Source organism: Camelus bactrianus, chromosome 18 (genome assembly GCF_048773025.1).
Source record: "Camelus bactrianus isolate YW-2024 breed Bactrian camel chromosome 18, ASM4877302v1, whole genome shotgun sequence".
Taxonomy (NCBI): domain Eukaryota; kingdom Metazoa; phylum Chordata; class Mammalia; order Artiodactyla; family Camelidae; genus Camelus; species Camelus bactrianus.
Window position 1 is genome coordinate 17,200,679 of NC_133556.1, and position 26,681 is coordinate 17,227,359.

Genomic DNA, 26,681 nt, shown 5'->3' on the forward strand with positions numbered 1-26,681 from the left:
GCATACACAGGTTCTGGCCCAAGGCTCCTGCAGTGAGGAGGGCGGGCCGTGAAGGGGGAGAAAAAGGCCGGTCCAGGCTGTGGCATTTCTCATTTTGTAACAGAGGTATGAGAGTTTAACACTAGAACACTGTCAAGTCATTAAGCTTCATGTTCCAAATGGTCTCTTGCTGAGGCTTGAGATGGGCACAAATGGTGGGGAAGATGGAGTCACAGAAGAGTTTTGAGCAACAAGATCCCAAAGATGCTCAAAGAGGGTAGGAAGGAGCAAGCTACAGTTTCCCATTGTTCTCACATTATTTCAGGGTGAAATTGTGAATAAGTTCGGATAAAATGTTCAGATATTTGCTCAGATTGTTACTAGGTTGCTCTATGAGAACCCTCATACATAGCAACTCTGAAACTTTCGTTATAAAAAAGAGCGTACAAATAAATTCACAAAAAAGAGACAATTAATGTTGAGCAGCCAAAAAGTCATGGTTTATTATATCTGAAGAAATTTCATAATTCAAACACAACCAAACTGTACATTTTACAATCACATTCTATTTGTAAACAGTTAAAAGCCACTGACTTCTTTTGCATCTTAGGACACAAACAGTTAGAATCAAGGCAATGAAATGATGGCAAATTCTGTACTGTTAAAATTTTTACCCTTGTTTAGTCTCTCTTCTTTGACTAAGCAAGCATTATAATACCATTTGTGGGCAAAAAAAGGGGGGGAGGAGAGAAAGAAATTTTAAAAATGGTGTAACTCGTTAGTTTGCAACAACATTTAAAATTTTCTTTGTACAACGAACGATCCTGTAAGCCCAGTATCTCGGTTACAGTATGCATAGTTACTGATTTCGGCTTTAAGGTACAACAGTTAGACAGTAACACAGTCACGAGAGAGCAGAGACGCACAGAGCCACTTGATGGGGCTACAAAAATTATTACCTACTGATTATTAGCAAACCGTCATCACTCACTAATAAAAAGACAGCATCTGAAAGCAGAATCTCAAACTCCAGCTTTAAGCATTTTTTTGTTTTTTTTTTTTTTTTTTTTTTTGGCAGAGAAAATTCTTTAACAGAGCAGTATGTAGTATCAGTGCTAAAAGTTGGGGTTTTTCTTTTTTTTCCTATAAGAAACTACAAGGAGTTTTTTTTTTTTTTTTTTTTTTTTTTTTAACTGGGGAACTGGTTTTCCTGAGAACCATGCTCTTTGATTTAGGACAGGAATAGAAAAACAAAAGAACATGGCCAAATGCTGCTCCTTTTTCCCAGAGATAGAAAGCATCTTTTAAATCATCCTCCATTTTTTTTTTGTCTTTTAATTTTTTTTAAATGATGGAAGAGTAAACATTTTTTTTTCTCAAAAAACAAACAAAAAAATCTGTAAACAAGAAGGTTCAACGTGGGAACCTTCAAAATAAAATGGAAAGCCTATTCAAAGTGCAGGGCCCGTCCTGGGTGGCAGGTGGGCTGCAAGTCACAGCTGTGGCCACAGTTTTTCAAACTGCAGAGCGAAATTCTTTAGTTTTCTAACATGAAAAAACTGGTGCAATACTTTCATTTATAGTCCTAAGTCAGCATCATAACTTGATCTTTTAAACTCCACGATACCACAATAAGGTAGGCAAACATCAAGGCATAGTAGAGAGCGCACACCTTTTAAGAACATCCTTGAGTAAACATTTACACTGGAACAGCTGCCCCCCCATATTGCCGATTAGACGGAGAGAACATCATTCAGTGCAAAGTTAAAAGCTCATACATTATCAGCCCAAAAAAGGGTTTTGCAAAAAAGAAAGGAAAAAAAAAAAAAAAAAAAAAAAAAAAAAAAGAAAAAGGGGGAAAAAAAAAGATGAATGAAGGGGGGAGGGGGACAGGAGAGGGGGAAAAGAACCCAAAGGCTAGACATGATGACTACACACAAGGGAGCTCTTCTACACGGTTTAGCATGTATGGCGCTATTTGGGAGTGTAAATAGATAGATACCTTTTCACATTATAATATTGGCCTGCATGATTCAAGTATTCAAACTGATATGTTTCAGGGAAAACAAAGTGGAAAATGTGCAGAGAAGAGCTGTTCCCACAGGTGGCCCCTGGCTGCAGGCGGCGAGCCCGACTTAGTGCTCCTTTCTTTCGCGTCTTGAGGTCGCAGTCCGTGCGTCTAGTCTACACTGTTACATGGACTCTCCACCCCCACCCAGGTGGTCAACAGAAAGAAAAGCGTTAATGGGGGATGGGCTGCTAATTCCCCGGGGGTCGCTGCTGCTTGGAGGCCCCCACAGGCTTGTGGAATAATGTGGGGTCCCCCAGAGGGAAGTGCCATGAAGGTCTCCACAGTTAGTTCCCGACAGCCCAGCACCATTCCAGTGATTGAGATCGGTCCGGCTGGAGAACGAGTGGGAACAGTCGAGGGAGCCCAGCCGGCTCTGGCTGGACCCGAGAGACTGCCAGCTGGGAGAAGGGGTCAGAGACTGACTTTGTGCAAAGAAACGACTGATCTCCTCTTCACTGGCAAACTCAGCAAGAATAGTAGTGTTCCCCAGTACACACCTGGAGAGAGACACAAGCAGGCCTGGTGAAGACTCGGGGTACCTGAGGCTCTGAGTCAAAAGTCAGGGTGACACTTTGAGTTTCTGCTTAAAAAAGGCCCTGGAACGGGGAGAGGGAGCGCACAGGGACCCAGCCTGCCCTCCGGCCGGCGAGCGCAAGCCCGAGGCGGGGCACGGGCCCAGGGCGCTCCAGGCCAGGACGCGCCACCCAGAGCCCGCGGAACCCAGGATACAGCGAGGCCTGCGCTGCGGGACCGCACGCTGGCCCAGGGGCGGCACGGGGCCATCAGCCGGGCTCTCACGCGCACGAGGGGACCCAGGTCACGCACAGAACGGCCAACTTACATGTGCAGAGACTTTTGTGCCTTCACTACCTCTTCTTTTGAACTGTAACGGACCAAAGCATTTCCATGTGGGAGGTTCAGGTGGAATGTTATCAGTGGGCCATGCTGCATGCACAGGGTACGCAGAGTTGAGCCATCGATCTAGGAAACAGGGTGTGGGAACTGCCAGTTAGACGCACCGTCACGAGGACCGTCCATGGAGGTGGTCCCAGGCTGGGACTCGGTCCTGTCTCTCTTGCCCGAGGTTCTTCACTCCTGGTGCCGCTCTTCACTGGGACTCACTGCTGTGATGGGGTTCAGCACCCCCCGCCCCACCTCCACTGGTCCCAGAGCCATACCTCTGTGGCCTCTAGACTCCTGGACATTCCCCAGATCCCCAATTCCTTAGTTAGCCATTGCCCCTGCTGTGGCTTCATGTCTTCTCTCTTCCCTGCCCTGAGGACAGGATTCATCAAGGCACTGCTCCCTGGGGGAGGAGGGGGGCGGGCTCTTAACACCCAGCCTCCAAAGGAGGAGGGGGGGTGGTCCAGGGACTGAGAAAACGTTCTAATCTACAAGGGCAGACAGGGCTCCTCAAAGGTAGTATGAGCACCACCTGCATCAAAGTCATCTGAATGCCCGTACAGAAACGCAGATCCCTGATCCGAGCCCAGATCTACGGAACCAGGTCTTTGGGGATGAGGCCCAGGGCTCTCTTTTTGGTCAGCTCCTGTGCATTTTACAGTGTAGAAACCGCTGGGTCAGACCGCCAGTCTGTCTGAGGCAGCTAAAGGCCATCCTTCGCTGTTTCCTCCGCCCAGCCTCCACACCTGCTCAGTACCACTCAGAAGGCCTGGGCAGTCCTCATCTCAAACAAGAATGGAATCCTCTGCTCTCCATGCTACCTGGTGTGTCCACACAGACAGGACACCTGACATTCTTACCTGAGGTGTAAGGTTTTTTAGAACAAGCCAATTTGTTATTCTCCCTGAGCTGCTCTCACCCCAGCTGGAACCTAAACAAGGAAGAAAAAGGGCAGGTCAGTTTTCCAAGGCTGTGGCCTGAATGAGTGTTCAGGACAAACACATCCCAGTCAAACTGCAGGTATTCGGGAGGGTCATCTGGGCTCTCATGGGCGTCCTTCCCTTCCTTCCTCCTTCCCTGCACTTCCACACGGGGTACTTTCTCCCCAGGCCCAGCATGCCAGCTCCCCCCCAGCTCTGACCAGTCAACTGCCGGGGCACGTGGCTCTGCCTCTGGGAGAGCGGGCTCAGAGGGCTCCCAGCTTATCACATGGCAGGCTGGTGAACCAAAGGCCAGATGTCTTTACCATCTTTCCCTTCATAAAGCTAAACCTCTCTCAAAATGATCGCCTTTGGGGAATGGCCTCAGTTTGGGATGATCTCAAAGGGATTTAAGAGCTTGCAATCGTCCACACATTCCTTGTTTCGTCTGTGTTCCCACGGGGGCTCCCCGTCGGCTGTCCTGCTCGGCCCCACCACATCCCTTCTCCCAGCAGCAGAGCTTTAAAACGTGATCAAGTCACTCCCCATCTACAACCACTTAAAGGTGCCTCAGAAACACCGCGTGACTTAGGACATCTGCACGACAGAGCTCACGCCTACTCATCTCCCCCTGACGCTGCTCCACCTCTTGCCAAGCTCTGACAACTCCAACAGGAAGCCCTATGCTTTCCCAGGCCCCAGTGCCTTGATACTTGCTGCTCCATCTGTTTGCCCGGCTTACTCTCACAGGCCTTCTGATCCCACTCAATCCTACTGACCCTTCTGAGGGTGAGGGCTCCTAGGCCACTTTTATTATCGCCCCCACCATGTACCACCAGTCACTTAGCTGGCACCCAGAAGATGTCTGTGGCCTGAAAGAACCACATACATGTGACACTGATCACACTAGTTTGCATTTATTAGCTTGGAACAGACTCACGTGTTCTTTTCCCATAATTAGAACTTTTCTCCAAAAGAAACAATGCAAGTTTTATTTCAGCCAATCACCTGTCTAAAGACCAGAAATTATTAATGAAGTCTTACTACCATTTTCAGCCTGGAGATGAGCATGTTTGGTCCATTCTGGGGGCAGGGCAGGAAGACGGATAAGATCACATTTACTGGTTGAGCCAGCAGATAAGCTCTGAGTTGTATTTGTGGTTGCGTGTGTTGGGGGGAGGCAGGGGCGGGGCATGATGCCAGCACAACTCCAGTGCCAGTCGTCTGCAGAAGGAACAGAGGCGTAAGGCAACCGCTTGCCCCAGTTTCCTGGGACAGTCCGGTTTAGGCCTGTGCGATCCACCCACAGCACCCTTCTCTCAGACGTCCTGCTGCCTCAGTGAGCTCTGCGCCACCCTAAGCGCAGGCCAGGCTTTCACTGCAGCAGGCCCCACTCCTCAAGGCCCAGGTGGGCTGCTCCCACCTCGCCCAGGCTCGGCAAATGGCAGCTTCTGCTCTGTGTGACGTGGTGCCTGCTACGAGCAGGAAGTTAATACACTAAGATGAGCTCTTGAGGAGCTTCTGAAAGGAAGGAAATCCCCATTCCATTAACTTTATTGCTGACTGCTGTGTGTCTTTGGGTAAAAGTTCTTAAGTAAACCAGGCAAAATTTAAAGTAAAATTTGAGATTCTCAAAAGCATGGAAGTTGCAGAAGATGGCAATGCACCAGAAACCTTCTGTTTATAAATAAAGTTCTAGTCCTGCTTTATAGAGGGTGATGCTGCAGTCTGCTGTTTAGGTCTCTGTTAAACTAGACTGCTGGTACTGGCTAGTTTCAGAAAATTAACCACATGGAACCACCGTATGCACGCCACCTTACCTGGGGTATACCTGGCGTCAGAATTTCCCCATCCTCCACCTACACGAAGGGGAGAATTATCCCACGTAGACAAGGGTGGCTTCTGACCAGTCAGTCCCGGAGGTGGGCGGGACGGAGCAGTGATGTTTTTAGGTGGCAAAGGGACCTTCCACAGCTCATGAGCCAGAGAGGTGTTTGTAACTGAACCAGGAGACCATGTCAATTTGGAATCACTATTTCTGGCTACTCAAAGGGAAAAAACAAAGTGGGGGAGAGGGGAGATAAATGCTTTCAGAAAAAAGAAAATTTAAATAATGATTAACATTCATTCTCCCACTAAAAGCAAATCAAACAAACAAAAACTATAAGAAATCCCCATATCAAACTAAACTGCCAAAGAAGAAAAACAGAAAGGCACAAGGAAACTGCTCCCTTGCCTCAAAACAGCCCGTCTGTCTGTTATTAACAGTTTTAAGACCTGCGAGACTTAGTCCAGCGTACAAAGCTATACTTAACACTGCTCTGAACCGCTCTAACACAGCAATTGGGAACTCAACAACTGTAATGAGTCACTCAAGACTGACACTTAGGCCATCAAATAGATTTTAGCACTCTGTTGTTTACTCATGAAAAAAGGACTACAGAAGTAGCCCCAACTCAGGGAGCCCTCAGAGCAGACATTTGCTGGGGGGCACTCTGTGCCAAGAGCTGAGCTGCTGGGTGCTTGGCTACCTCTAATCCTGACACACATGCGACTGAGGATCAGAGAGGTTAAGCCACTTGCCTAATGGGTCCAGCGCACAGCCAGGCACACAGAAAACTTCTCAAAATCATGCTTAAAAAAGCCCCATGATGGGGTAGTAGGGGATGGAAAATTTTATAATTGCCATCACCATCAATTACTTTTCTACCTGATCCATAAGCTGCATGTTTTTAAGTTAGCACATCTCAAAGTGTAATGGGAAGACTGGTCACAACACAGTTTATCACTAGTCCGAGTACGGAACTGACTGAGTGTTTATAAGCTGACAACAACCTGACACTGCTGCCCTAGCCCCCAAGTGCATAGTCATTTTTCTAGCTATTCCAAGTCCAGGTTTACTACATTTTACAGAAGTTATCAGTCTGTAGAAGGCTGGATATTAAAAAATAAAAGGTCCTTCACTATAGATAGTTGATAACCACTGCTTTGAATTAAATTACATTTAATTACAGAGCTGAGATGGCTCTCAGATGTGAGTGACTGTTCAGTGAAGGCTGTTTTAGTAGATTTTAAACAAGGGCAAATGGTGTTAAAAATATTTTCCAGGTTTCAGAAATATACTTACACTCTAAGCTCCCTGAGAAGAAGACTGTAGATCAAAAGAAGCGGGATTAAGCGTCACAGCCCCGCCCCAGGTTCTGAGGACACCCCTCCCTCCGACAGGGCCCTGGCGAGCCCGGGGCAGGACCCACCTGAAGTGCTTTGTGCTGTACTGCTGAGGGGAACGTTGTAGTTGGAGGCACGAATGGATGACCAGGCACTAGTTGAAGGCAGCGTGGTGTTCAAGGATGAGGATGACCCTAAGTGGGGAAGAGCCAATTAATTAGTCTTCCCCAGAGTAAGGGATCTGGCATCTGAGAATAAGCAAAAGCACCAGCAAACCTGCGACCCTGTAACTGTGGCTCCCAGCAAGCAAGCAGGCAGGCACGCTCAGGGCCACGGGGACAGTGCCTAAGACTGCAGCCTCCTTCCTGCCTTTGAAACAGCATGCAGAGAGCTTGCTCACTGTTTTCACAGTGGCTCAGAAGAGGTACTTGCCCTCCCACATCCCTGTCTCCTACTTGTCTGTGAGAATACACGTCAACAATGAGATACAGCAAGAGATACCCCCGAGAAACACCAGCCCCGCCTCTCGGTACCGGCCCCCACGGGGAGGGCCCCTTCTCACTGTGCCCAGCTCCTGCCTCTCAAACCCGGTGACTTCTCCTTGGACAGTTCACCAAGGCACCCAGGGGCTGACACTACCACTTGGCCAGGCCTTCGTCCTCCCCCACGTGCCGCACATTCAGTCCCCGAAACCTCGCCTTTCTTCCTGTTGTTTTAAAACGCCCCTGATGACCCCTCTAGTTTAGCTGCAGACTCGATCCCTGCATGAATCATGGCAACAGCTAACAGGCCTCCCTCTCCAAGCCATTCTGCTCACCACTGTCGGATTACCCCACCTTAAATGTGGAATCTCCCACTCAAAATCTCAGACGTTTCTTTCTTTTAATATCAAATCTAAATTCCTCTCCTGACTTTCAGAATCTTCTACAAACAAGAAGAAACCCTTGTTTGTGCAAGCCACCAGATTCTTTTGTTAACTCCCAGGCTGTGAGGTGTTATGTCTGGCTCTGTCCCCATGTTCTCCTACAGAAGCAGTGGCTTTAACTACTTCCAGACGTGGTTGTCTGCGAAGTTCAGCCACTTCAGAGTGAGGAGGATGCTTATCTTACCACTGTGCTACGGCAAACACTTGTTAAGAAACAGGTATTTAATGAAGTGTTGGCCGGTTTACATTTTCTTTATTATAAACTGTTCAAAGGGACATACGAGAGGACATGTGTTACAGAAACAGAGAGGGTGTCTTTATTCATCTCATTCACCTTGTGTCTAGTGTGTGCATGGAACACCTGTAAATGCCTGGGGTGAATAACCACGTGGTAGATGGGAGGATGATTTTTATTTGATAACCCATTAAAAAGTGCATCTAGACTGCAGGGACCCTTAAATTGTTCTTATTTTCATTCTCTGAGAGACAAAAAAAAGCCAAATTGCTTCTCCAGATGAAAGTTCTTTAATATCCAGAGTGTATAAACAAATAATGTAACGTCTTTTACAAGAAATGCCCGTTTCTTAATAACCACAATAGTGAAACTTGTAATAAAATAGGCACCACACTTCAGTTGTTAATACAGCTACTGGAAGGCAAATGCCTGTTGGTCCTTTGTGTGTCAGCTTTCTGAGATAATATACGTGTTTACCACACCAAGAGATAGTAAGTCCACCCCATTTTTAGAGCAGCTGAAGAATCACCTATGGGAAACTGAGAATTCTGTTTTCACTGTCACGAGTCCCATGGTTCTGGTCAGGTGTTGGGACGTGCTAGTGACACTTGCTGCTGAAAGTTTCACATCTACTTTGAGCCATTCTTAAACTGTCCTGCATCACTGAGAAACTGAGTTGGTACCAGCCTACATACCACTGTTCCTGTCCCTGAGGTGGTCAACTTCCCGCACAGTATTAATTGAAAGATTGTTTATGACACTGCCAGGAGTGACGTAAGGGTCAGTTTCAGGGTCAATGTTTGGATAACCTTTCCATGGTTCACCAGGGCGAAATTCTGGAAAAAAAAATGTAAAATTAGTTCAGGCTTAATCATCATCCAAGAGTCCATTAACTATCCCAAATTTTTATCCCTAAAGTCTACACAATTCTCAAATATTTCCAATCAATACCAATGCCGTAACAGGCTGACTCAGTATTACGATTATTATGAGCTGTTATTTATGAACACTTACAAATTGATGCATGGAGTAATTTTAATGGGTATAATATAGCTCTAAACAGTAAGATTTCAAAGTGCTTTATTACAAAACTTAAAGCTGTAGCAATCTGGACAGGACAGAGAGGCCACAGGTGCATTTCTAGTGATTCCTCAGCAAATGAAAACATGGTCGAGCCAGTTCCTGGACACAGCTGGAGAAGAACAATGAACGAGGGTTTATGGATCCTTTGTGCCGCCAGCGGAACTAACCCCACCTTCGGAGCTGGGAGCATAAAGGCCAGGTACACTTATCAGCCCAGACTTGGTGCTCACGTCTCAGGGGTCATTTCTGCATTCTCCTCCATCCTTAGTGTAGTTCAGTCCAATCACACTGAATTGCGGCCAAATCATGACCACAACTAGAGGTAACAAAATCTTAATGGAAACAAACGCTCATGAAAGAAGCTGTTGGCATTTTACCTGGTGGCCAGTTAACACTGCTAGAGCCATTAGGCGATTTGGCACGTGGCCAGCCATCTCCTATTGAACCTGGAGGACTGGCTGGTGAAGTACTGCTGTTCATAAAGTCGTAGGGAACAAATGGAGACTCTTCCAGCCTGAAACCACTTGAAATAGCACCTAGAAACAGAAAATGGTAGTCAACTGTGAGCAAAATACACCACCGCATTCATTTCTTGTAGTTTGTCAAATATAGTAAGTAAACTTTCTATTAGATCTGTGTGCTCCAAACTGGACACCGTGGGTTATGTGAAGATGCGAGGAGGAAAGGAAGCCCTGTGCTTCCTTCCAGACTTCAGTCACTTCCACGCCCCGATACGAATGGGGTCCTTGCCCTCAGTGACAGTATATTCTAACAAACAGCCAAGTAGATGGACAGAGAGCAGAAGGAGTGTGTGGCAAGGAGGGGGGCAGGGCCGGCATGTAAAGGGCTGGGGAAGAAGATGCTAGGCAGTGGCTGTGGCCTGCACAACGACAAGGGGAAGGATTGCTTGGCACATGTGAGGAACTGGAAGGCCATTTTGTCTGAAAAACAGTAAGTGGGAGAGAGAACAAGGTGAAGGAGTGGGGCCCTGGTCTTGAAGAGCAGAGACGACCAAGCAGCTTTTGTTTTAAATGCTTGTAATTGAAAGGTCCTGAACTGGGGTATGTATACACGCTGGTGGGCACTAACCCAGCCCGGACTTGATTTAGTTATTCTACCAATTCCATTCCCTCTCTTCTCTGGCTTCCTTATCTAGTTATTACTTTTATTTGAGTGAACTATGTATCTTTTTTGTAAGCTGAATGAAAACCACCTGGAAATAAAATGGGATGTATCTATAAAGCAGTAGCTGTGAATAAAATAGTAAGTAAGCATAGTTGCCAAATTTCAAGTGATTAATTCTTATGAGAGAACCAGTGATGATAAAAGCATTCCCTTTATAAAGTAAGAAACAATTCTTACTTATTAAAACTTCATTTTATAAAAAAGGAAAATAGATTTGACATAACTGGCAGCTATGGCCCAATTATATTGTATTAATCACTGCATGGGAGGGCATCAGAAAAATAAAACTTAAAATTTATGTGGTAGGTTTAGCCTGAGCAAATAGATTCACACTGGAGAAATGGCACTGTCTCAGACGTGGGGTATCTCATGAGATAACAACGAAGGCAGCAACAATACATACCTAAGCCTGCTCTAGTGCTTAAGTGCTTCAGAGGTACTGCCTTATTCCGCCTCAAAACACAAGAGGTATCATCATTATTCCCACTTAATAGCCAGGGGACCGAGGTTCAGAAAGGCTGTTACTCGCCAGTAGCTAATAAGCAGCACAGCTAATTCGGAGCAGGGCCAGGTGTCAATTCTAGAGCCCATATTCATTTTGCCATTTTGCCACTGTCTCAGCTCCTACCCCGACTCTTAAGGAAAATTTCAAACGAGATACTCTACTAAGTGGCAGATTCTGCTTAGAATCCCAGTCTGCTTGATTTATGGTCTAACGTTCTTTCTACTACATGACAATTTCACCTTCAAGTTCTGATAATCATCAGTCCAATGTGTACAAATCAGCAAAGCAACATTTGAGCCAAGTCTACTCAAAGTTTCAAGATAAAATCCAAAAAGGAAAGGAATGTATGTCACAAAATACTCTTTTAATACTAATCAGAGGAACATACGTTTGATGTTGCTTGACTCAAGAAGCAAGTCCCTCCGGCTCCTCCCTCCCTATTACTTTAAAAGCACTCAGCCCCATCGACCTGGCTTCCTACACAGCTCCTTTCACTCCCCTTGTTACTGCAAAGGTTACTGAATTATTTTGTTCTGGGTCCACTGTATGCAGCACAGAGTTGGAGTTTATAAATTAGTTTGACCCACTTGCATTTATCAAACTGACATACATTTAGTCTTAGTTCTCTCATATTATTTTATATGATGCCTTCTATTTCTTTACAGATTCTTTAAAACTTCTGAAAACGTTGATTCGTTTTTTATTTTTCTCTGTAACGGTAGAAGGCTCATAGCTTTTGTTTAGTGGGTGCCTTTATAACTTACACGTTTAATCTTCATTTCTTTTTAAAAAATTTTATTGAGATATTACTGACATGTAACGTATTAGTTTCAGGTGTGTGACAATGATTCGCTATTTGTATATATTGGGAAAGGATCACACAGCTTTTGAATAATGACTACTCAAGGTCAGGCCACTGTCATCTTTTATTTGATCAAACTCTGGGATCAGGTAAGTAAAGTTTCCCAGCTGATCACTCTGTCCATGACCACTCCCCAGATCTTCAGTCTGCAGCCAGAGTAATCTTTCAAAAATGCAAATCTGATCATGTCACTTCTCAGTTCACCATTACAGAGGGGGTAACAATCAAATTCTTCTATATGCTACTCTTTCAGGTTCTTAAAACTCTGGCCTCTGCTCACCTCTCATGGTTCCCCCTCCTTCCACCTCTGCCTGCTGACTCCTGTTTATCTTTCATATCTCAACTTAAGAGATCAGAGGCCTCCCAGAAGCCTTTTCCAACTGCCCTCAACTCCAAGACTGAAATAAACGCACCCCCTCTCCTGAACATTGTACTTTTCTCTGGGCATTGAGGAGGGGACAGGGATTTTATAAACTGCTTTCAAGTCACAGAATTTTACATAAAGCATCACAGATACATACCCCAGCCTAGTCCTCACTTGACTCACAACTCCCTCAACGTGCATGCCTCCACTCCCTTCTACTTTCCTTAACAAACCTGGTTTTTCTGACTCTGGAAGGCGTGCAGTAAAGGGTTAGCACAGCAGGGCTAGACCGCACGCTGTAAAGAGCTGCAGGACTAGCCCTTGATGGCTCCCGGGCTCCTCTAGCTCCGAGAATATCCTGCCAGATAAGAGTTCTTTTGCATACCTTGGCCTTTGACCATGCCAGAGAATTTATAACAATGTGATTTATGGTGAGCATCTGTTTTTGTTCACCTGGGGCCTGGGTCATGCTGTTTTTATCTGAATTCCAAGGGGTCTACAGGGGGTTGCAGATTGAGCAGCTAAGATCAATCACACAAGTGTGCTCCACGTTACAGAGCTGACCTTTGATAAAGACTGAGGACACTGAGGCCTGGATGAGCTTCTCTGGATGGCCATCTTTCTACATGTTTTCACAGGTTATTGCTAGGAGAATTCAATCTGTGAGACTCCACTCAGAGGGGACACAAAAAGCCTCTCCTGGACTCTGTCCCATGTGCCTTTTCCTTTGCTGATTTGAATCTATACTCTTTTGCTGTAATAAACCATGAGAATTATTACAGCTTTTCTGAGTTCTGTGAGTTCTCCCAGCAAGTCAGCATATGTGGGGACCTCTGACACAGGTTTTCTTCAATGTGCCCTTTCTTCTCCCACAACTATGATACTAGCTCTCTAAGCTTCGATAAGTGGGGATAAAAATAGAACCTACCTCAGATTGTGATGCAAACTGTCAGAGGCATCCAAGACTTCCCCACAGGACTCTCCAATCCCAGGCTCAGCTCATCTCTGATGTGAGCCTGAATGCTGCTATCAGACCACCCCCCTTAAAAAACGACCTCTGCACCACTCTGCTGCTGTGGGACAACAGCCCCCATTTACCAACACGTGGAAATACAAATGCCACTGAGGCCAATCAGGTTTACAAACAAGTGAGGCAAGGTGCCTACAGGAAAAAAACCCATGGTCCTTATTCAGATAGAAACATGATGATAGGGCAGTATTTCTTTGGTTATGGAGTACAGGAAAAGCTCCCTCTACCAACGGGAGGGAAGGCAGAGGTGTGAGGGAAATGGGAAGAAAAACAAAACAAAACAAAACAAACAAAACACTCCCACCAAATAAATGCAAAGGTAAGTGGCTATAGACACTACCATCAGTCAAAAAGAAGGGAGTGGCCGTGAGCCAGCAAGCACAAGGGCAGCAGCCACTTACCTCTGGGCTGGGGGTGGGGGGAGACACTGCTTTGGAGCTTGCTGCTGGCAGACTCTTATTTCTACAGATGCCCCAAATCTGAATTTTCATATAAAATTTTCTGAATGTTTAAAGAGATATTGGTTCAAAAAATTTACTTTAAAAATAGTGAGGATCTAACAAAACGTAACACAAACTGGCAGTTTTGAGCTCTTTCCTGAAATACATAGTTAGATGCCAATTTTATTGTTATAAAGGAAAAAGACACTACACCAAAATATTAATAATGGAAATAGGATGATTAACATTTCTCTATTTTTTATAATATAAAGAAAAGAAAAATAAAAGCAAACAAACAAAATATGCCTGAGAAGAAGATTCTAAGCCTCTACCAGAAGAGAGAGAGAGAAATAGCAAGAGAAGGAAAAGAGCCACGGAGCAAAAAGGAATAGCTCTGGGAGAAAATACTGCATAAGTAACTACAGAGTTATTATGATAAGAAAAAGCACTTTCTTTAAACAAACTGAAAAGCCTTTAAAAAAAAAAGTCAACATTCTAAGACTTGAAATTTGGAGAGCGCTCGTATACAGATGTAAGACTAACCTGGTCTTTCTTCCAAGAGATGAAGACCAAAACCACAGCAGGTCAAGGTGCATTTTTAAGGTCATTTTTACCAGGGAGGAAAAATATACAGCAATGAAGAAAGAATAAAAGCAATCAAACAGAAGAAATTCTATCAAACATTCTTGATTTTAAGGGAAGAAGTAAAAGCCTGGAGAAATAAAAATCACACCCATGAAAGGAAACTACTAGCCTTGGGCTGTAAGGCACGTTACAAGCACCTGCTATAGCAAAGAAAATGGGAATGTTTGGGGGCTGGGGACGCAGACAAAAATTAAGAAATTTGTATTATTAATAAGAAAATAATTTTAAAAACAAAAGGAAAAATAATGACAAAGTTTCAAGATGTCAAATTAAGTAGATTAAGGACAGCAGAATAAAACCACGCACTCATGGTCAATTAATCTATGACAAAGGAGGCAGGAATATACAATGGAGAAAAGTCAGTCCCTTCAATAAGGGGGACTAGGAAAACTGGACAGCTCCAGGTAAAAGAATGAACATTAGGCCATTAGAACACTCTCTAACACCATATATAGATACAAACTCAAAATGGATTAAAGACCTAAACGTAAGACTGAAAGCCGTAAGTGTTCTGCCTATGTTTCCTTATAGAAGGAAACATAGGCAGAACACTCTTTGACATAAATTGTAGCAATATTTTTTGGATCTGTTTCCTAAAACAAAAGAAATAAAAGCAAAAAACAAACAAATGGGACCTAATTAAACTTCAAAGCTTTTATACAGCAAAGGAAACAATTAACAAAACAAAAAGACAACTTAATGAATGGAAGAAAATATTTGCAAATGATATGACTGATAAGGGGTTAATATATTTTGGATATTAAACAACTCATACAACTCAACATTTAGAAAACAATCTGATTTTTAAAATGGGCAAAAGATCTGAATAGACTTTTTTCCAAAAAGGAAATGCAGATGGCCAACAGGCACATGAAAAGATGCTCAACACGGCTAATCATCAGGGAAATGCAAATCAAAACCACAATGAGGTATCACCTCACAACTGTCATAATGGCCATCATCCAAAAGAACACAAATAACAAACGCTGGCGGGGATGTGGAGAAAAGGGAACCCTCACACACTGTTGGTGGGAATGTAAACTGGTGCAGCCACTGTGGAAAACAGTATGGCAGTCTCTCAAAAAACTAAAAACAGAACTACCACATGACCCAGCAATTCCACTCCTGGGTATATAACCCCCCCTAAAAAAACCCCAAAAACACTAATTCAAAAAAATACACGTACCAAATGTTGGAAGTAGCACTATTTACATTGCCAAGATATGGAAACAACCTAAGTGTCCATCAAGAGATGAATGGATAAAGAAGATGTGTACACATACACACTGGAATACTACTCAGCCACGAACTCCTGCCATTTGCGACAACATGGATGGACATGGAGGATTATCATGCTAAGTGAGGTAAGTCAGACAGAAAGACAAATACTGTATGATATCAACAAACTAGTGAATCTAACAAAAAACAAACAGACTCACAGACACAGAACCAACCAGTGGTTACCAGTGAGGAGAGCAAAGTAGGGAGGGGCAACACAGGAGTAGGCGATCAACAGTACAAACTATCAGATATAAAATAAGCTTCAGTATATACTGCACAACACAGGGAATACAGCCAGTATTTTATAATAACTATAAATGGAGTATGACTTTTAAAGATTGCGAATCACTATATTGTACACCTGTAACATATAATATTGTACATTAACTATACATCAATAAAAAAAAACAGTAGGAACCTAGACTGAAGTAAAGGAAAATCATCAACCTTCTTATTCTGAAAAGAGAACATTATCAGAATGTGTTCCGTAGACTGCTATATATACAGGAATAAAAATATTTATTGTTTATGCTAATTACTAAAAACCTTAAAGATTCCCTCCTCACATTCCAGATTTATGCAGAAAAACAGTCTATGCAATAAAATGAACAGTGAAAAAAAGGATAAAAAAACGTTTTAAAAAAGAGAAGATAAAATGCAAACATAAAATTAAAAATTAAAAATCAAACATAAAATTATTAATTGAATTGAATGAAAAACAAATCTATGATAATAGGCTGCTTGTAAGAAGACACCACTGCCTACTACCTGCATGGCCAGTGCCAGGCAATGAGATAGGAGCTTTAGTTACTATTTCATTCAATCCTCAACAATTCTACAGTGTATCACTTCCATTTTACACATGCAAATTCCGTGGCCTTAAGAGTTTTAAGAACTGGGATCAAATCAAGTCTATCTGACTTCAAAACCTATGCTGCACGGTGACACCCCATTTAAGTAATGCGTACTATTTACCCATACGCCCTCTGAAAGTACACTGAATATGATATGCATCACACTGACGAGAGCACCGGAAGGAAGAAGACATTTCACTGTTACAAAGAAAATGGGGCTCAGACACGCAAAAGACATTGGAGAAATCATTTTAACCTGAGAAGACAGAAAACCATATGGCAGAAACATTTTTCTGTGTCTCACATCCTATCTCTCCCGCCATTCTCTTCCAGGTGCTTCACGACTACTGCCCTTGTTCCCGTCTCTCTGGGCCAACCTGACACACGTGTCCATGATGTCAACGTTCTGATGAACACCAAATCTTCCTCTGGCCCAGATTTTTCTTCTAAGTACTAGGCCTCTATTTCTAATTTCTTACTGGGCTTTTCCACGTTAGGCTATCCCCCAAACACCATACTCAACAAGTCTAGAATTAATTCATTATTTGGCCCAGCAGGCCTGCTTTGTCTCCTGCCTTTACTCTACCATTAACTGCATCACGGTCCACTCGGCCCTTCACTGAGCAAATGTTCCCCAAACACTGCAGTGTGCTCGGTGGGGCTACAGATAAGCCAAGCACGGGCGCTGTCCTCCATGAGTTTACATCACGTGATGGAGACAGGCCTAAATGGATACCCACACAAGACGTATCTATATATATATCAAGAGGTGCTATTTGAGCACAAAGCCTGGAGGAGGCTTCTTGGAAATGACTCTTGAGCCCAGTCTTTAAGGTACAGGGGTTGGACTGAGGGAGGCAAGAGGCACTGGAGGCAAATTACAGACAATCATGTACACGCAGAGTAAGTCAGTTATCAAGCCTCTTTTGTCCTTAATTCTAACACTCTCTTCAGTGCATGCCCCCCTCATGTCCATTGCCCTCTTTCTCACTCGGATTTCTTTAAGTCTTATGTGCCTCCAGATCTCTACCATTTTCATGTTTAAAATAATTTTCGGAACAAAAGTTTTCCATGGTGGCTCCATACCTACCGTCTACCTGCACCTTTCTCTTTTCTCTCATTTGTACCTTCACTTCTAGACATGCCCACACAACAGAACCCACCAGCTTGTTCTGTCTTTGAACTTTTCACACTCTCCTTGCTCTTTCTCTACTTGTTTGGTAAACCTGAAGCCTCAGTTCAGATGAGTCCCTGTATAAAGCCTTTCCAGACCTGCCACACCCCTGGTTTGTTAGCCCGACTCACCTCTCCAGTGGATTTCACATTCTTGCTGGATTTGTGCTAATACATGTATTAACTTCTATAGTTCCTATCACAGTGTGCTCAAGCTATTTACATGTTTATTTTTGCTACCAAACAATGAGCTCCCTCAGGGCAAGTATTTTTACTTGCTTATGTACACTCAACTGTGTGCACGTCTGTACATATGTATCTATATATTCCAAGTGACCTAGCACAGTCCTTGGAAAGCAGAAGATATTGCATTAACATCCACTAGATGAATGGCTTAATATTATAGTAATATGAAGATGGTATTTCTAAAAAAAATTTAAGAAGACAATAATACAGAATCTATATGATTAAACACACAACAAAATACATAAAGAAAGGATGTCAATATACAAGAAACTGACAGAAGTCAAATTATGGTGAAAGTTTTTAACACTTGACATCAGATTAAACTGAGTAAGTGTTAAGTAGAACATTAGGACAATAAAATAATAGCAAAATACTAAATGACTGACCATCTAAAGAAGGAATAATTAAAAATAATAAATGTATAATCTGATCTCTATTTTGCATTATAGCGTAATAAAGGTCAGTTTTTTAAACTAAGATTTAATAACTAATAAAAGCACTTTTTAATAACAAGGAAAGGTTCCAAAAGAATTTGGCTCTTAAAATATGCATTTAAAATAGAATAAAGGTCTAAATTTAGTATTCTAGTTTTTTTAAAAGGCAAAACATAAGTATTTTTATACCATGTTTGCTGGAGTTTTGATCCAAAGATGTGTTCACAGAAATGCTGTCCACTGTAGTCCACTTCCTTAGTCTTGACTGTGGCTCTTTAATACTGTTCATATCCATATTTACATTCAAGTTTGAGTTCAAGCCTAAAAATAAAATAATAATTTAAAAAATACTTCATAAAATACAGTATGTTTTCCTTGGTACCACAACTTCCATTTTCTAGAAAAACATATGCAGCTAATCTAGTGTTTTCAGTCTTGCCTAATGTTCCTTAATAAACATCATCCTGCAGACGTGGAACAGCCAAATGATCACACACAGAAGCAGGGCAGGCAGGACAGACACTCTGGGCTCCTAGCCAAGGTCACGCAGAACATGCCAGGAGAAAGAGCCACGGCTAGGTTGTGAGACAGAGCAACACACACAAATCCTAACTAGCTGGTCTAATACTCAATGATGGAATGGTTTCAAGCCATAAAACCATCAATACTGTAACTGCATGAACTATGAAAAACCACTCCATATAATTTTGAGTATTTAAAATTCTTTGGCAAAAAAGAGAAAAATTCTAAGGAAGCTAATATTAAAGTTTATCTAATAAAATATAACTCTTAGCTGCTTCCCAAGAGTACCATGCATGAAGAACTACGTAAACTCACTTTTAGTTGCTAACGTTTGCTTGTAAACCACTTTCAACTGGCTAACCAGCCAAAGGATATTGTCATTTAAAAGTACAAATTCCAGCTCTAATATCATACATAAGGGCAAGGCTCCCATATCCCAAGGTTCAAGTTACTTGAACTTTGCTGATGGCACACATCACACATCAGACTTAGATATTCTATTGGAACAAAGAGGAATTTCTATGTTAGATACTGTACAGAAAACTGACCATTAAGCCAGTGTTTCTTTAAGTGTGATTGCAGGGACCACTATCAGCAGAATCATCTGAGATGCTTGTTAAAAATGAAAACTTTTCAGTGGGAGTCAGAATCTTTGTTTAACACACATCCAGCTGGTTAGTCTAAAGTTTGAAAACAAATGTTTTAAATACTTGGGGCTGAAGAGAGTTCACGTGTTACTAGGTCAAACTTAAAAACTTCAACAATACGAATTCTTTAATATCATCCCTATTTTTGGAGAGAGTAATTTGATTTGCGGCTCTCTGGACTCATGTTAGACCCCACAGTTGGCAAGTTTTTTCTCTACAGGTCTGGACAGTAATTATCTCAGGCTCTATGGGTCGCATGGTCTCAGCGTCTCTATGCAACTCTGCTGTAGCACAAAAGCAGCCACAGAGAGCATGGCTGTGTTGTTTACAACATCAGGCAGCTGGCCAAACTTGACCAACAGGCTGTAGTTTGCCAGTGCCTGGTTCAGACAACCACACAGGTGCTTGCATGGGTTAAGCAGATTTACTTATCAGAAAAAAGTATTTCTTGCTGTAAAGCCAGCCAGTATAGGAAATCCCTTATTTAGAAACTTATCTCCTCACTGGCCCAATTTATCTAACCAGTGTGTAATCAAACAGTGAGAGCCACTTCCTCTCACTACTGAGACCTCTCAACGATGCTCGGGCACTCTCTTACTCCTACCACTATACCGTTGCCTCCGGGATGACCTGCTTCTACAGTATTCACCCACAGTGGTAACTGACAAGGGAACTGCTTCTGGGATTGTAAAGAGACTGCCAACAACCCCCAAAACTCAAAGTCCAAGCTCTGTCCTAGCTGAGGGTCCATGGCAATACCAGGGAGAGCCAAATCATGTATTAGGTTCAGCCAGAGTGAAGCAGCTGCAGGGACAACAGCAGGCCTCAAGGCCTGCCCAGAGCCCAGAACATGCTAGTTGACTGACCATCTTCAATAAAGTTGGGCTAGCAACCAATAAAGGTGGTTTACAAGAAACCACTGTAAGGGAAAGAGAGAAAGAAAAAGTAAAGGGAGTAGAGAGTGAACAATCAAAGGTCAAAAAATCAAAGGCCTTCAATTCAAAGGCATAAGAAGAAAAGGAACCTAAGGAAGGAGAAGACATATATGCCTAAAGTTCCCAGAGGGAATAAAAGCCGGGAACCCTAAGAAAAAAGGAGAGGGGGAAGCTACTGTAAATGCAAGAAACGCAATCCCTTTTCTCACCCCTGTTTTCTACATTTATGCCAAGTAATCACTTACAAACTACTTAAACAATAATTAAAATTTCAGCTGTGACTGTTCCCAGTTGTTTCCTTAAAGCAACACTGTTCAAAACTTCTCTGGTGTGCTATTTCTAATAATTTCAGCCCTCCCCTCCCCTTTGTATCCTAAAATTAAGATATCTGGGGCTTAAAAAGAAATACTATCTTTTTTCTAACCCATTTTAAACAAGCATGGAGTTTTTGAAATAGTGTGATTTTCTTGAATGGACAGAGGCCCTCACTGAAGCATGAAGACAGGCTAAGCCTAGAAGAGGTTAAACTCTCCGAGAGGGAACAGCTGAAGAGCAGCTTGGTGTCCGGCCGAGAACAGAAGTGGAGGTAAGAAAGCAGGATGTAAACCTGTGATTGCCAAGCACCACGGAATGCTTTGGCCAAGGAGCAACTCACCTATAGGGAAGTTGCTGAAAGCGTTTATTGGTGACGGCCCTTTCTGCAGCTCAGGTGTAGTGTGGGGCATGACGTTTTCCAGGAAGGACTTCATGGCTGGCTGATGGAGTGACTGCTGCTGAGATGGCGGAGTCTGTTGCTTCACCAACAGGTTTGGATCAAGTTGACGAGACTGTTGCATCATCTGCTGCTGCACACTAAGAGGTCGACCCTTAAAACGACAAAATGATTGAGAAGGTTGTGGAGGAAAGTCTTGACAGACACCTTCATGCCTCTGCATTTTTGAATTCACTTCCTTTTCAGCAGGCAGGTGAACAATCACTGTAAACCAGATAGTGTAACTTCTGGGCAGATGGAAGACTTAAGAAATAGCAATTTCCATTCTGCTTTAATAAAGCCATTTTGAATCTCTTGTTACAACGGAATTGACACAAGTTGAGTTTCAGCGTAGCAAGGGGAAGGGTCAGATCTACCTGCTGGTCTTGCTGCTGCCGGTTCCCAGAAGGCACGCTTCTCTGACTCTGCGCCCTTTGCTGCTGCGCTAACAACCGCTGGAGGGAAGATTGCAAAAAGGCTGTCAGTATCACGTCGTGCTTCACAGTGACTGTGGCACAAGGGCCGACGCAGGCACGGCTTCAGCTAGGCAACACCAACATGGCCTGCCTCGTCTCATATAATCTCCTGTTTGGGCTCTCTGGCCCCCAGTCACTCTTGAATTCAGTCTTCTGCTTAATCCAAACTTAACACTTGATCAGAGAAATCTTCCCTGACCATCCGGCCCCCACCGCCACCCCAGACACGGCTGTGCTTGCTCACACAGCATGCCGCCCGCAGACGGCGAGCTCCCCGAGGGCCATGGCTGCGCCCCCGGTGTTTACCGCAGTACCACCTGCACGGAGTCTAGCGTCAAGCACACAGCAGACAGGCAACGGACACATTAAATAAGGCTATTGTTCCTCTTACCTGTAACTGGGAGATCTGAGAAAGCTGGTTTAGTTGGGATAGCTGGTTCAGCATGGCTACCTGTTGAGGGCCAAAGAGCGGATTCAGGCCACCGTTGTTTGGTGCATACTTCAGCAATGAAACTGGAACCTTAGGATCACAATGGTGAGTTAATAATGTTGATAAAATAATTCAAACTAACAAAATGCACTGTGCATTTTAAATTATCAATAGAGTAATTAAATCTGCGGACTATTATGGGGTGGAGGGGTCTTGTTCCTTCTAATCATCTTTCTTGGCTTTACTAATTTACTGTTCACATATATTTTCATGGGTCAAGTAAAAGACAGCAGAGGTGAATCTTAAACTAGTCAACTTACTTTGCTATTGCTATTGTCTTCCTCCCTTCAAGGTGCTTCATGAAGCAAAACAGTCAATCTTAGATTTAAATTATCTTTGACTTTTTTTCTTCACCCTACCCATACCCTGTTGTAATAGTAAACTCAGAATCAGTTGCATCTCAAAGCTGCCAATAAATACTATGATGATCAACTCGTCATCTCATCCAAATGTAAATTTATTCAAGGTTCTTTTCTAGCTAAATATAAGGCAAGGAGATTGGCATGGCAGAAGATCACTTACCTGAGGGGAGAGTAATGGAGGAGGCACTTGAGCACGGAGATTAGGCTGAGATGAACTGAGAGGTTGTGCTGGAGGCTGCTGCATGCCCCGGGGTTGTGCTGCTGTGTTTCCAACACCAAACATACTGGGATTGCCATTCTAAGAAAACAAACAACCACCACCGAATAACACTGGGATTCTTTAGGGACAAACATCGCATTACCACACTGTAATACTGATTTAAATACAGTAACTATATGTAAGAGAGTTCTTATTACTTATACAAATCATTCAACAGAGAGCCTAAAATACACATGTGGACTTACCTGTCTAACAGAATGCAAGCTTTGCATACCCAGCCCTGCTATGGAGCCAAGGGCCTGGTTAGGTAGTGCACTATTTGAAGGGGGAAGCTTCATGCTTTGACTGGACATAAACTGCATGTTTTGGGGTTCATCTGCTACAATGCCATCCTGATCGGACAGACAGACAGATGTGCAACACCAGCCAAGCAAACAAGTGGAAGGGAGAAATCATTGCAGGAACAGAAGAGAAGTCACATGACATTCCAGCATCAACAGGAAACAGGTAGAAAACAGAAGAGATCAGATTAGTGTTAATTCTAGAGTACATAAAAAGAACCAAATATATTTTATGGGATTAAGAGGAAAATATAAATGCAATCCCTATGCTAAATTGAGACATAACAAAGGACAATGAACTATAAACCCAGTAACAGGATTTGGCACTGGATAATAACACTCTCTACATATTAAATATTAATGAGAAAATTATGCTAATATGTGTATTGCTTTCTTAGCCACAGAGGTAAAACAAACAACTTACCTTATCAAAGTAAGGACTGCGCTCCATGGAAGACTCTTTGGAAATCTGAGGCCGAGAACCAGGGCCTTTCCCGACCGTTCGATTGTAATCACCAATATTTAGGCTATGTTTATCTATCTCCATTCGTTTGTCTTGTAACATTCCTAATAAATGCAGGAGACTAGGTTATTAAGTAGGAAGACAACCTGGTGAGTTTCAGATAAATTCATGGTAGAAAGCAAAATACTTCCAAGCTGAAATGACTTCTGCCTTGACAGGGACATGTGGAAGACGCACTAGCATTTAAGAGATCGTGCGTTCCTTACAAGTAAAAAGCGGGGTTTAGCAGACACTGCTATTTTACTAAGCCAGTTAACTTAAAAATAGACTAGTAAAGAGGAGGTTAAGACATCTTTGGTCATCTCTCTAATCTGCTCAATTTTATAATAAAAACATAGTTTCCAGTAACAAATGACAAGAACAGTATCACGAGAAACCTCCATTGAGTAGATGCTTGCCATGTGCCAGGTACCGTTCTGAACGCGTGTTCTAATTTAATCGTGGGAACTACTATTATCACCCCCATTTAGCAGACCAGGAAATGTCTCCCTCTCTCTCAGGGCTTGCTCTGTTCTCCGCATTTTGACTTCTCTGCAATAAATACGACCTTCTCTCATGGAAACTCCCTGTCCTGCAAAACTTTGCTCAAAACAGCCAACTTCCAAGCTACCATCCTACTTAAATGGTTTAAAAGTGGACACTGCTCTCCGCCTTCACATCCTTACCATATGCCTCTTCTGGTTTCTCCTCTCTCCACAGCTGAGCCCACTTCTTTGTGTTTCTTCAATGTTGGGACATACTCAGTATGTTTAAGGTCTTTCAACTATCTTTCTAGAACCTGTTTCCCTTAGATTTATTCACTACCAAGGTAGCGACAATGCCTCCTCCCAAAGTAGAGAAGGAGAGAGGGAAGGGGGAGGGGGAGAGGGAGAGTGTGTCTGTGTGTGTGAGTGTGTCCTGGGGATTGAACCCAGGACCTCATGCATGCTAAGCATGCTATACTATTGAGCTATACCCTCCACCTTCATAGCAACTTTAAACTCAGTATCTTATCTATCAAATCTGTTACTCCTACTGTATTTCTTATTTCAACTAATAGTCAGTTATTGATTTACTGTCTCTCAGCTCCAAATTCACCCTTTCTGACTGCTCTGTGAAAATGTATCTAGACTCTTCGAACTTTTCCCTTTGCCAGTTGGCACTGAGGCTTTGTCAAGAGGGCACTGGTAAGACACTGAAGGCGGAAGTCCTGTTTCCTGGGCCGAAGAGCTGCTGGTGGCTTTGGCAACGCTCCCAGCATCTCCTGAGCCCCACTCCTGCAGCGCAGGGTGTAGGCCTCACTCAGGCAGCTTCTCCCAGCATTCTCACACACCCCCAAGCAGCTCTGTAGCAGTGTCGCTGGTGAGACATCTCTCCATGAACAGCTTTTCTAAGCACCCCAGAAGGATAGATCTCTAGCCAGTTCCAACAGTACAGCATCACAGGGACTTCTCTGTCCTTCAGTGAGCCATGGAGGAGGTGGCAGAGCTTTGACCTCACAGGAATAGACACATATTTGGACATGGATGTTCCTTCCTGCCTGTAAAGCTTCTGCCAACCATGGTCTCAGAGAAGGCCTTATTCATGGCACTCCTCACAGCACTGTGTCTGATCAAGGAACTCACTTCACAGCAAAAGAAGTATAGTAATTGGTCCTACCACACACAGCCATTACCCCAAATTAGCTAGCTAAACTGACAGGTACCACTGCTTACTGAAGACACAGTTACAACGTAGCTGGAAGACAACACCCTAAAACAATGGGCTTCTTACAGGATGCAGTAGGAATCAAAATGTGAAAGTAGGACTGGCTTCTCCCACTATTACACCCAATAAATGAGCTGCTTAGAGAATTCTTACTTCCTATTCCAGCAATTCTGTAGGCTTAGAGATCTTAGCCCTCAAGAGAGAAACATGCGCCCACCACAGGACACAATGGTTCCTCTGAACTGGAAGAAGAAAACTGCCCCAGGACATTCTGCACTCCTTACTCCCCTGAACAAGCAGGCAAAAGGGGGGCTGGCCTGCTGGCTGCAGGGACTGACTCTGATCACCAAGGGGAAACTGGTTTCTTGATATGAAATGAAGGCAGTGAAGACTCTGCAACCTGAGGGCTGGGTGGATGTGTCTTAATAACTCTGTCCCCAGTAGCAAAGGTTAATGAAAAACTACCGCAGCCAAGAAGGGCAAGGTGACCGAGGGCTCAGAGCCTTCAGGAATGCAGGTTTCGGTCACTCCACCAGCAAAAGAACCCAGAGCAGCTGAGGTGCTGGCCGACAGTAGGGAAGTACGGAACGGGGAGGGAAGGAAGGAAGACAGAGGTGCCAGTGACAGCACATGACCAATGACAGCAATAAGGATGGCAGCAGTTCTGCACGTGATCTATTTTGTTATACGAATGTGATTATCTGCCTGGCCAACCGTTATCTTCCTTCTCTTTCCTATTTTCATTTTATTCACAAACTGTTGAAAGCTAACTATATAATTTAGTCTTTAGGTAGCTTCTTATATCTGCTTTCATATATTTATATATCCTTGAGAGTTCTTATTACCTCTTCCCTAGTCAATCCCTCATTACGCTAATAGTAACTCTTTATATTGAACATTCCCTGCTCAAGTTGCTGCAGAGATGCTCCCTTCTGCATGGACGCAGACTAACACAGCAGCACTGCTGCCTACTGAACTGTCTAAGCAAGAAAGCTGGAATTATCTCTGATCACACTCTCACCCTCATCCTCCATAACAAATCAGTTCAAACTGGTTATTGACTTTTATTGATTCTAATGCCTGTATTTCCACTGAATTAAGATTCTCCCCATCTACTGTCTTAGTTTAGAGCTTTGAAAATTCTCACTGGCTACTGCAACAAATCTCTAACTGGTTTTGCTATGTTTGCTATCTTTTAGTCGTCCTCTGCTGCTAATGTTTTCTATCTCAAGACATTTTCAGTGATTATTCATGATTATTTTTTCTAAAATATAAATCCAAATCATTCCATTCTCTTGCCTAAAATTCTTTAATTTCATACTTTCAGAATAAAGTTCAAACCCCCAAGTTCCTCATGAACCCTAGCTAGTTTTCTAGCATCTTCACCTAGGTAAAGCTTTTACCATCACTGCACTCCTACCACCA

At 43.3% G+C, this 26,681-nt stretch overlaps 1 protein-coding gene across 13 annotated transcripts in view; it reads right to left on the minus strand.

The window, feature by feature from the left end:
• Positions 1-451: 451 nt before the first annotated feature.
• Positions 452-26,681, minus strand: part of TNRC6A (trinucleotide repeat containing adaptor 6A) — a 91,891-nt gene continuing 65,661 nt past the window's right edge. For 6 of the 13 annotated variants that reach the window (XM_074346182.1, XM_074346181.1, XM_074346189.1 and 3 more), the window contains 15 exons: positions 23,472-23,614; positions 22,952-23,098; positions 22,647-22,784; positions 22,026-22,154; positions 21,536-21,613; positions 21,063-21,273; positions 18,493-18,624; positions 9,662-9,820; positions 8,897-9,037; positions 7,128-7,235; positions 5,694-5,915; positions 4,921-5,097; positions 3,814-3,884; positions 2,892-3,031; positions 452-2,547 (listed from right to left, as the gene is read on the minus strand). In XM_074346182.1, coding sequence (XP_074202283.1) covers positions 2,172-2,547; positions 2,892-3,031; positions 3,814-3,884; positions 4,921-5,097; positions 5,694-5,915; positions 7,128-7,235; positions 8,897-9,037; positions 9,662-9,820; positions 18,493-18,624; positions 21,063-21,273; positions 21,536-21,613; positions 22,026-22,154; positions 22,647-22,784; positions 22,952-23,098; positions 23,472-23,614 — 2,372 coding nt within the window. In that variant the 3' untranslated portion in view covers positions 452-2,171. Of the gene's footprint in view, positions 2,548-2,891; positions 3,357-3,813; positions 3,885-4,920; positions 5,098-5,693; positions 5,916-7,127; positions 7,236-8,896; positions 9,038-9,661; positions 9,821-18,492; positions 18,625-21,062; positions 21,274-21,535; positions 21,614-22,025; positions 22,155-22,646; positions 22,785-22,951; positions 23,099-23,471; positions 23,615-26,681 lie in introns of those variants that run through there. The other 7 variants (XM_074346183.1, XR_012500326.1, XM_074346187.1 and 4 more) reach the window with 7 other exon arrangements.